Below are 12,175 nucleotides of genomic sequence, written 5' to 3' on the forward strand. Positions count from 1 at the left end.
GAAATATTAGAAACACACTAGTGAGTTGCTAATGGGCCAGCAGAGTGAAAGTTCAATTCTAATAAGATTGGAGAGGGGCTGGGAGATGTTTACTTATTGCAGCTCATGGAATAAGGGGGAATCAGATCATTTCAGCCTGCTGCCATCCAATACCCTGCTCCCAGCAGGCTTGCAGAATGGACATTAAAACATGCAGCACCATTATCCACTTAATGAAAAATTAACAGGATTTCCCAAACAGTTCTGAAGTGCATTATACCCACCCAGTCCACCTGAGGTGCAGTGATGGGGAGGAGTAGGTGGAGCTTTGGGCAAAGAAGCCTTAGAGCCAGAAAACTTCCTAGTAGAGTTTTCCCAATTGTCAGGAAGCTAAGCACTTTCTGTTCTCAAGATTCTCAACAACCCAAATCCTATTTATAAAGATGACTGAGATGACTGTGTCAAGGGAGGAAAAGAACACCCCTGGAAATGTGAGTCTTCTCAGAGGTCTTCAAATGTATGTAAACCAGGGGTCATGTTTTGAACATGCTAAGTCAGTTTTGGAAACTCAAAAACAAAAAACAAGAAAACAAAAATAACTATCTTCCTTTGATATTTAAAAAACCAAGTGTTAAATATGGAATGGGAAACAGGAGGAGTAGATCATAAAACAGCATTTTGCTTAAACTATTTGGGCAGAATAAAAACAACATCTGAATTCAGGACTTTAAAATGACCTTTAATAAACACCAGAAATGATCTGATAAGTAAGGAGGAATGCATCTGTCCTAATTACATTAGAATAATTTAATAGCCATGATTTCGCTCTGCCTTGCAAGAAATCGTGTGAAAGTTAACTTTCCATTTGTTTACTTCATGCCGCTATGGCACACACAGTGTCCCTGGGTCTCCTCCTTTCTCCATAATGCACTCATTCAACTCTATCTATCTTTGAAATAATCAAAAGGGCAAAATTAACCAAAAATTACATGTGGAAACAGTGGTATAAAAGGAAACCTGCAAAACTAATTATGTCCTTCTACTCTGTTCAAGAGAAATGACACTATGAAATTGTACTTAAACTACTGTCAACCACCAGTGATGTAAGGGCCCTTAAAAGAAGCTCAGCCTCACCATTTTACTATATTTAGTGGTGAAAAACAATTCTTGAATATTCTTCCACTTCAGCCACAACCTCTCTTTGCTGTCACTTGCTTATGCAATAGCTTAGTGGAGAGGTTTTGTATATGCAGGCTTCAAAGCATCTGTGGTGGCCATAGTTACTGACTCATCCTCTTGGGCCAGGGCCCTGTGATTCAGTAGCTCTCACTAGGGCTGCTCCTTCTACAGTAATGCATAATGCAGCACAACTGCGGAGCAGCTGGAAATTAGGGCTGCCTCATTTCTGGGGTGAGGGGAGCAGGCAATGGTTTGTTACCAGCTCTTTCTGCCTTTCATCTTTCCCAGTCGTTACTTTGATAGCAGGCTTCTTGAGGATGGAGGCTGAAGGAGTTAAAAAAATCCACATATCTTTTCCTCCCTTTTCAAGAGAGCAGCCACAGGACAGGGAATGGCTCTGCAGCCCGTCCTTTTACACCTCCCCATGGCATCAGTTATCTGCCACATGTTCAACAAACAACCCTACCCCCAAAATATTCATTAATGCAGATTCACAGTTAAAATGGCTCCAGATTAAAGCCGAGTCAGTCATAATTGAGAGGGTGCTAAGCTGGATGACTATCAAAAGACATTTGATTAGGGAGCCTGCCAAAACGCAGTTCTAAAACCACAATTTCCATGCACAGTGTAATGGATATTATGGATAATTACCCAGAGTGCACTACTCAGCCACACAGCTGCCTACAATTACGTCCCAAACAGCTTCCTCCTTCACTTCACCCTTCAAGCAATGACTACTTCTTACAGCTTTTTCAAGGAGTTGGTATCTTCCTGACATGAACAAGACAAGGACCCCGCAAGGAGTAGAGTGGAAGAAAAACAACAAATGCTGCATATCCTGAGGATAAAGTGCACAGGATGAACAGAACCATCCTGGATGAAGAGAATGAACATTCAGAGTTCATGGAGTGCGTGGGGATGTCAAGGTGGGGTGAAAAGAAGTACTTCCTGAAAAAAGGAAGCTGTCCAATCAGCCGAGGGAGGCTCAAGGCCACCACAGGCCTGTCACATGACTTGGGACACTTGGCATTTATGAGCATTCTGGGTTAATATTAGTTTCTTTATTAAGTAAGAAAGCAGGGGCCCTTTGCCATCTGTTCATCGTTTTCTTTACCACTGGTAGGAGAGCACAAGATTCAATAACAACTTTACAAAGGGTCATAACCAGGTTTACCTGCAGCTGTACAGCCTGTGCTTAGGCCTCAGGCAACGGCAATAAAGTAATAAAAGCTCCTGTTTGTGAAACAGGATAAATCAATAAGGGCTGCCCACATGACAGATTTACTTTCAAAAAGCCTCAGTAAGTCTAGGCGACACAGTTTTCTCAAGTGTCACATAAACTAGGCTGGTTATGAGGAAAAGAATGTGGGACCAATGGCTCTCCAGCACGGCTGCAAGCCTATAACATGGCTTCACTGCTACACAACTTAGCCATAAAGAAATGCTTAGAAAAACACAACACTACCAAACTCTGGCTTTGAAGGTAGATTGAGTCTTAACAGGAACTGTTTACAGTATGGGATGTTGACATATTTCCAGTTTCATGAATGATACAAGATAAGGAACACCATATGTAAATCTCCAATTATAACTGCCTCCAATCCACATAGTCTCCTCTTAGCTTTCGGACCATTTTCTTCTTCCAAACCAAATGCCAGGTTGTTACCTCCTGCTGTTAACCCTAATACCGACTTATCCCCTTAGTGTGCTAATGTGAGCCTTGGAATTAATGGAATAACATTTAAAACTGCAGTTCTTGCTCAAATGTCTTCTATTTTCAATTACACATAATCCAAAGATACCATTTGCTCTGTTGGTTTAATATATAAAACCTAAGTACATGCTACTAAAAGGAGCATATGTCAGATTTTCAGGGCTATTTCTTTTTCATTTATAATCTCTCTAGATTCTAAATCAAATAGAAATTCAAAATCAATTCCTTTGGAGTATGTCAAACTGAGAGCCTAATTTCATTTACTTTGTTATGTGATATTCAGGAAAGGTGTTTTATGACGTGTCTTCTCCATTAAAGAAATGGTACTGGTTCTGTCTATAGGCCTTTTTGTCAATAGTTCTGGGTAAACAGGCAGTAACAACGTTAATAATATTTCTTTTTCTATGAAAAAAATAACGAAGGTTTGTGTCATCTCTCAATTACTGTGGTGTCACATAATACACTTAAAAAAAATCTAAGCTCATAATATTGACCTATCTCTGATAATTTTAATTCTTTGGGTTAGAGCCATTTGAAATATGTCGCTGGGTAGTTGCATCCTATAATATATTACCAAAGTGTCATACAAATGTTCTGTAGCCTTATATATAGGCTATGACATATGACGGCTAACACGAAAACAAATTTATCACTGAAACAACACTTGGAAAAAAGACTTTCCAAGAGGGAAACCAGATCCTATTCAGATACAAGTCTTTATGGCCTCACTCCCCAGACTTTGCAGAACTGTTACTTTTTTATGTACTCTATTGTATAGTGGAGAACTCTGCCCATCCATGAATCGTAAACTGTCCTATTAATAGGAAGGGTTAGGCACTGCCAAGCCCACTTACCAGGCCAGAATCTGAACGACAAGACTGTATTTAACACAGTAAAAAGCCTCCGTGGAGAAAAGTAGAACAAACATCATCATCATCATCATCATCATCATCATCATCATCATTATCATCATCATCACATTCAGTGCTCACCTCCTCAGGTTCTATCAGCTTGAATTCCATGCCTCGGCCTGTCCAGGCAATGAAGTGGGCATTGGCTGGGTCATCAAGAAGGGTAACCAGGAACTGCCACAGCTGAAGGGAACCTCGCCTCTGGTAAGGGGGCCCCTCACGATACATGGTGGGCTCTTGTTTGACTTTGCCTGTTTGGGACAAAGAGACATATGTAATACTTTAGTCTTAAGTTTCAGGTATAACAGAGTTAATGCCAATTTGATGTAAGACTGATGGAGGTGATCTGGTATCGCCAACCCTCCAGCTCAGCAATAAACTGGATGGGGCTACTTACCTTCCAGTCTCTCGGGAACAACACAAGTGTCATCAAAGTATAACCGGGGATCTTTTTCATATGAAAAACCTGAAGGACAATTTAAAAAGAAAGAACAACTTGCTTAACAAATTCTATGTTCTACTAAAACTCTGGACTTATGAACTAAAATGGGATTCTACCATTTCGGGTCCTAACCCCTACTCACTGCAATATCTATGCCAGAATGAATTTTGGGGACTTCAGAATGACTTAGGCAGCTGAGTTCTGATCTAATCACCCAAGCCTCAGTCAGAGCGGCATCAATTCCTGCTATTAGAGCTAAGACTGCAGGGAAGCACTGAGTCACCAGTAAGTTCCTTCACATCTTGCTTATGATGTCTGTATGGATCAGTGTTGCTGTTACTAAGACCTTTATATCTGAAAAGACATCTCATCTATTTCAGGTGGCCTAGCTGCATAGATTTGGTTGATCTGTACATAGTCTTGCCATTTTCAACCTTCCTTACAACTTGACTAGGCTGCCTACATACTGCATTCAATTATGAAAGAGCTTGGAGAGGAGAGAAGGTTGCCAAAATGAGTAAACACTTGAGCCTGTGGAGGATTACAATGAGGAATAACTTTAAAAGCAGGCTGGATTTATTACTACCAGACACAGTGGAAGGAATCTGAAGAGACTTTCTAGCAATAAAACTTATTCGTAACAAAACAGAAATCAAGAAAGGGGAACTGACTGGTCCAACAACAAACACATGTAAGTGGAAATGAAAGGAAGCTAGGGCAAAACGTGAAAGGGGTCAGGAAGAAGGAAGGATGGCCTGACATTCGCTATCCACAAACCCTGAATATACAACATCATGTCACCAGGCACCCTGACAAGACCAACGGTTCAAATCAAAGCCAGATAACAGACAGGCTTGATGGGACCACATCCTTCTCTGTGGTCTAGCCCACTTCACGTGTAAGCACTCTAGTGCACTCTCCCTTACCAGCACACTTCTCAGGAGAAGGCACCAGAAGCTCCTCTCTGGTAAATGATGCTCCCTGTGCTCAGTTCTCTGGTCCATTTATCTGGTGTGTAGTACACGTGTATGTGTGTTGGGTATGCAGAAGGGACAGACAGGAGAAGACACTCTGCAGTGAAGGGCTATCATTAGATCTTAAGAGGGATTTGCTATAACTTGAAAAATCCACAGGTAAAGGTGCCAAGAAACAATCTGCTGTTCTTCATGGTCAGCCCAGATAAGTTCTTGGCAAGACCAGCACAATTTTTAAGAGGACTGGAACTGGGAGAACATTGCCCAACTTAAAGGAAACAGATTGTTTTGAGGTTTGTATTTTTCATTTTTGTTTCCTCAACTCCAAGCACTATTTCTCTGGTTAACTACCTGAAAGGATGTATATTTTATTGTCACTTTTTTATTATTTAATTCAAAAATATTTTTGCAAGGAACAGTGATAGAAGGAGGTAGACAATGAGAAGAATACAGACTCGGTGCTTGCTCTCACGGAGCCTGCATCCCAACTAGTGAAGACAAACAATAAAGTAGGGGAAAAAAAGAAATAAGACACGGTGGAGTATCAGACATTAAAGAGTATGGGCCCTGCCTGGGTTGGGCAGGTTCAATCCCCAGATGGGGCAACCAATCGATGTTTCTCTCATATCAATGTTTCTGTCTCTCTCTCTCTTCCCGCTTCCCTCCTTTCTTCTCTCTCGTAAGTCAATAAACATATCCTTGGGTAAGGATTAAAAAAGAAAAAGAAAAGAGTGTGGGCCATGGAACCAGACTGACGGACCTAGATTAGCTGTGTGACCTTGAATAAGTTAATTAATTTCTCTGTGCTCCAGTTTCCTCATCTGAAAACTGGGGAAGATAATAAGTCCTACATTATAGGGTTGTAAAAATTTAATGAGTTAATATATATTCTGCTCCATGGACCTATTTATGTTTACACCAGAGTGCCAAGGATAGGTCCTGGTGATGTGTGCAATAAACAATAGTTAAAAAAAGTTAAGATAGTTAATTGCACATTGGGATAAGTACTATTAGGAAATTAATTGGATAATGTGAGAGCTTTATATTATATTCTCTCATGGATTCTAAATTCCTTAAGGATAAGGACCATGTTCTGAGTATCTTAGTATCCTCATAGCACCTAGTACATAACAAGAGCTCAATAAATATTTAAATGAGAGAATGTATAGTCTCCATTAGAAGATTTAAGAATACAAAGCCCTGGCTGCTGTGGCTCAGTGGATTGAGCGTTGGCCTGCGAGCCAACTGTCGCTGGTTCAATTCCCAGTCAGGGCACATGACTAGGTTGCACGTCAGGTCCCCAGTTGGGGGTGTGAGTGAGAGGCAACCACACAGTGAAAAAAAAAAAAAAAAAAGATTTAAGAATACAGTATTCCCTCACTTATTGCGGGTATTACGTTCTAGACCCCACTGCAATAGGTGAAAATCCGCGAAGTAGGAACCTTACATTTATTTTAGTATTTATATATATTTTAAGGCTTTAAAACCCTTCCCACACACTTATAAACCATTCCCATTCCCTTATTAACCTTTTCCACTCTTTTATAAACACTGCTTATGTTCTTAAACATATTCTACACTCTTAAACCTACGTAACTTTAACAACGTACGTATACAGTACCACAAAATCCCATGATATAGCCAAAAATCTGCGATAAATAATTAAATATTTTAAAAAAATCCCGCGACACAGTGAGGCTGTGATATAGAGGGACTACTGTACTACTCTAACTTTTAAGTCATGGATTCAGTGACTCCTATGATAAATTTATTTTCCCATTTGATACTAGAAAACTGAGTTTTATGACAAACTGTTATATTTTGTATCAACAAGAATGACTTACTCCATCATGCTTCATGCTTTTTGCCTTGACTGCCAGAAAATTAAATTTCCTGACTTTCCATATGGATTTTGACAACTCCAGTAATGCTGAAATGCCCTTATTATAGTCACTTTAAGTATACTACTTCAAAGCTCACACATCTGTTAAATGTGCTGTGTTATTTTTAGAGTTTTTCTTCCTCTAAGGTAAAGATAATACAGTCATAGGCTATAGGGAAAAATATAAATCTAGATTATGTTCTAGGTTTGGTTTTCAAACTAATCAGATGAAGGCCTGCCCATGAGTATCGTTTTGATGTATTTTGTGGTTTCTAGTTATCGCCACATGTGGTTCTCTTAAACATCTGGAAGATGCTGTTGGTTTAAGTGAAATTAAAGTCAGTTGAATTTGCGCCAGCAGTTACATCAGTTGTGGCCACAGCTATCTAATCACTCAAATAAAGGTGGCAGGAAGGAAGGACCTGTTAAGAGGAGAAAGTAGAAATGAGAGCCGAAACAGTAACAGTATGCAGAGTCCAGGTGAACGTCAGGATGGCTATCTTAGTAATCACAGATACCAATCAGAAACACTTGTTTCACTGGCATCTGTGGTCAGCCTATATACAGAGAGGAAAACCATGTCAGAGTAATTTAGAGCAAGCAAGAATGCAAGTCTCTTTGAAATGAAATTCGCTGTGTGTGGGGGCAGGGAAAGGAATGGGAAAGAGGATGGCAAAGAACATACAAACTCGCCAAACACTGTGTGTAGTAAGCAGCCCAATGCCTTACTAAAAATATTTCCTTTAAGAGCATGCTCCTTTCTAAATGTTGTAATTAAGCAAAATGTTTTCCTCCCTCTTATCCACCACTCCCTTAGTTTGCCTGCTGCAGACATCAATTGCCTCTGTAGAAACATCCGGGAACCTGGAAGAGAGCCCCACACAGCTGTGCCCACCACAGAAAGAGGTCCAGGAGATAGCCCTTCCTTCCCAGGCCTGGACACCCAGAATATCCCCAGTGCTCAGTGCATTTGGTCTCCACTCTACCCAAGTCAGTGAGAAGCTACTGACTGAAACTACTTTTGTGAACCAGTAACAAAAATCAAACAATGCTTCATAGTGCTGGTTTTATCAGTTCTTTCAACCATCCTCTAAAAACTAGAGAAGAGTGGTTGTCATTTTGAGATGCACACTAGACTTGCCTGAGCTTTAGAAACTACCAACCTCTGGGTCCCAAATTTCTGATTTAATTGCTCTGGGTGAAGCCTGGACATGACATGTTTTAAAAGCTCCCCAGACTATTCTAATGTAGAGCCAAAGCTAAGACCCTCTACAGCAGGGCTGAGACTTGAGTGTGCATCAGATCCCCAGGCTGGGTGTTTCTTATTCAGTAGGTCTAGGGTGGGTCCTGAGAATATACATTTCTAACAAATTCCAGGTGAAGCTGATGCCATGGGTTTGGAGAATCACTGCTTTAGATATTTATGGAGAGATGAACAGGACAGAAAATAAGACCAACTTCTGGGGAAGTTCTAGAAAAAAACCCTCCCTGTTTCAACGTTCAGAAGAAACAGCTCCTCATTAATATAGTGGTTAGCATCCCTGCCTGCCAATGGTCAGAAGAGAAGTCCTGAACCTACTATCTCAAGTCATGACAAAATTCCTAAGTTCCAGCTTAGGCCGATAGAGTTACATACAGCTATACAACCTCCTTGTATGGAAATGTGGAAACCAGGGTGCTTTTTTTTCCTTCTTTCTTCATATTATTCCCTGAACTCTTCAAAGTCAGGGTCATTGCCACTGAAAATGATGGTGGCCCTCACAGTGCTCAGGAGCGTGCCTCAAGCCCTGTGTAACTGAAGATTATGCTCAATCAGCTCTCATATTCATGAGCGAAGGAAGGTTTACCCTATGATCTCAAATCTTAGCCTGGAAACTGAGCAATTTTCAGCTTCCCTGAATTTTTTTTTTTTAAAGCTACTTACCTTCATGGCTGCTGGAGAAATACCCCCCTCTCATATAGGACGACTGGCAGTTAGGCACTTCTGGAAGAGAAACACAGGCATACACACTCTGGTCAAATTTCTGCAGGTGGAATCAGCACAGCAGTTGATCTGTGGCTCTGTAGTCAAGCCCCTAAACCTTTCAGGGCTTTCTGGCCTTGTCCTGGGAAAGAGGTACCACTCTACTAAGCAACATGGAAAACACTACAGAACCCACTATCTGAAAGTAGGTCTCGTGACTCCTAATCAAGAGAACTGAGAGAAAAAAATGATGCCTCGTTCTCACAACTTGCTCATTTTAGAAATTAGTTTAACACCAAACCTGATGAGAGAGTTAATGGTAGGAGAAATTGCCTCTTAAAAGGCCAAGCTTGGCCTACTGCCTTTAATGACTCCATGGCTTTGGGGTTTGGAGGGGGAGGAGGGTCACTTTAGATCTTCCGAATTTGCTCTTCTTTACGGCTGATGGTCACATCTAATTCTGCTGCAAGAAGTGAGGTATTTTTAGGCCAAAGAGATTAGAGGATCTGAAGCAATGAAGCTAGGACAAGTACTGGCAGGAGTGGGCTTGGCATGTACATTTTCACCATGCTGGAACTGTTAAAATGAAACCTATGTATAAGTGATCTCTTCTTCTGGCGTCACGCCATCAAGGTGTCCACTGAGATAAAAGACAGTGAGCTGAGTTGTGCCCATGTAGGACAAGCCTACATGCCAGGAACACCACTCAGATCAAAGAATTACAGATATGGTAACATCTGCTGAGTGTGTTGATGTAAGGGAGTAGGGTAGAGTAGAAAACCCACCAGGACAGACTAAATCTCAATCCCAAAGGAATAATGTTGCTGGTCATGCCTACTCCTGAGAATAACACATCAAAGCCTTCAGGAGAGATGCCAGCAGAAATTTTACAAGCTATCAATTCCTACACTTGGTGATTTTTCTATCATAAAGCAACAAATGCCTCCTTTCTGCTTACCTCCCCAGCCTTTCCCATAACCAATTTCTGTCTGAATTTAGCAACCTATGTATTATCTCACAAAAAGCCAAGAGTAAATTCTACATTCTATTACATTTGCAAAAGCCATTCCAGTACACACTGCCCTCCCCAGGGTCTTCAAGAAAACCACGCCCAGAGAAGGCTGAAAACCTACCCACCACCCTTAAATTCCTTTAGCACCAACTGCAAAAAAAGTGAAAAAATTCAGTCATTTCTGAAAGAGGAAAAAAAGATCAGTGGAAATAGTTTCTAAATGTGCAAGCTGCAATCCAACTCTCCTTTCCCCCAACAATCTCATTTAATAAGCCAGGCCTATAAGATATGTAATCAGTGAATGAGTGTGTGTGTGGGGAAGGGAGACAGGAGGGCCCCAAGTACAGCTTAAACTCTTGACATGCTTAAGGTTCTAGACGGTAGTAACCCATGACCAAATAACAGGCACTCAAATGTGCTGTACCTCTCCCTGTACACCAGCAGCTGCTGAAGGACACAGGAACTTTCCCAGGTGAAAGCAATGCAATAGAGCAGTGAATCCCATGAAGCAAACAATAGGACACCTTTTCCATGGTGTACCCAGCACCCCATAGAGCTATGACATATCAGGTGCTTTCTTGGAGCATCATTCATTTCAAGAATAGAAAAAATCCCATCCTATATGTGGGCTTGCTTCCTAATTCTTATGTTGAAAGTTTGAGTCTGTTGTATTCAAAAAGAAAGCCATGGAACTAGGGACAGGACTAAAATGCAAAAATAATATTTCCTGTGTCCTGCGACCCTAAGATAATAGGTCTTAAAAAAGAGCATCATCGAGACTGAACCTCCAGCAATCTTCAGGCTTGGCCTCAGAGGTGTACTGACCACTTTTAAATGCCTCCTGTGCTTCCTACCATTTGCATGGCTTTCGTGTTTTGTTTTGTATTCGGTTATGCATAAACATGTCTGCTTTATTAACTCCTAAGTTCTCTGAGGGCAGATTTTATAAAACTATTCCCCAAAGCCCTGTACATAGAAGACATTCAATAATGCCCAGAAAGATGAATGAGAAAATTAAGACAGAAATGGCATGACTTCATACTAACCTGAATCAACGCAGTAATCCCGGGGCTCCTGCTTGATTCCCATTGGTGACTGGAACCCATGTGCTGGGGGGCCTGGCATGCCTGGGACCCCATGTTCATAGAGCGGGTCATGGTATTCTTGTTTGAATCCCTGAGGGGGTGGGGGAGCTGCAGGGACAATAGGTTCTGACATTTGCCGGTGGTAAGTGGGGCGATTATCTCCAGGAACTCCCGACTGAGGAGGGAAGGGGTGGCAGGGTTCAGACATTTGTCTCTGAAATCTGCAAGAAGAAAATAGTTATGTTGTTTAATTAAGAACATCACTAATACCTACTATAATTTAGCATTAAGGATTAGATGCTCAGATTAATGAAATTATTTGCAAAGTACTTATTAATACTTATTTCTTTTTTAAAAAAACAACAACTTATTTCTAAATATTTTACACTCTTTCTAAAATTATATCAGACATTTCAAACCTCTTGAGTCAGGGACAGGCAAAAAACAATCAGAGCAAAGACATGGTAGCTTCTAATTTTCCATGCATGTTTATTTCATACAGTCTATATGTATATTGGGTCAGATTATATATCTGAATATATAAAAGCAGTTACTTGCAAATGGCCCTAACACAGACATACATGTTTGTTCACTATTTCATTCATTCTCTCACCTGCAGATAAAATTAATTTTTAAAGAACAAAGAGTACAAATTAACCAGTTAGAAAATGTAGTTAAAAAAAAAAAAAAAAAAACTCACATCAAAAATATTTAAAAATCCCTAGGAGTGATCAGGTAATGTGTATGCCATTAAGGAATAAAAACTTAAACCTGTTTTCTGAGGAAAAAAAGATTTAATTTTTAAAAAATATTTAGAACTTTGAAGCAGTTGATTCAATGAAAATTATTCTATAAAGGCAATACATTCCCGACCAACTTGACAAATGATTCTAAACTTTATTTAAAAGATTAAATTATTTTTGAAAAGAAATAATGTCTATTTGATATTGACAAATATTATAAAGTCACAAATTATTTTAATTATAAAACAGGAATACAAGAAATGAAAGTTAGGCATGTCAAAAGAATTAAAT

At 40.2% G+C, this 12,175-nt stretch overlaps 1 protein-coding gene across 1 annotated transcript in view; it reads right to left on the bottom strand.

The window, feature by feature from the left end:
* ETV5 (ETS variant transcription factor 5) overlaps positions 1 to 12,175 on the bottom strand; it is a 57,918-nt gene that overhangs the window by 6,530 nt on the left and 39,213 nt on the right. The window contains exons 8-11 of the mRNA XM_090275141.1: positions 11,103 to 11,362; positions 9,006 to 9,065; positions 4,181 to 4,249; positions 3,865 to 4,034 (exon numbers count right to left, since the gene is read on the bottom strand). Coding sequence (XP_090131267.1) covers positions 3,865 to 4,034; positions 4,181 to 4,249; positions 9,006 to 9,065; positions 11,103 to 11,362 — 559 coding nt within the window. The remainder of the gene's footprint in view (positions 1 to 3,864; positions 4,035 to 4,180; positions 4,250 to 9,005; positions 9,066 to 11,102; positions 11,363 to 12,175) is intronic.

The sequence above is a fragment of the Furipterus horrens genome, unplaced genomic scaffold, assembly GCF_987537825.1.
Source record: "Furipterus horrens unplaced genomic scaffold, mFurHor1.1.pri manual_scaffold_1, whole genome shotgun sequence".
Taxonomy (NCBI): Eukaryota; Metazoa; Chordata; class Mammalia; order Chiroptera; family Furipteridae; genus Furipterus; species Furipterus horrens.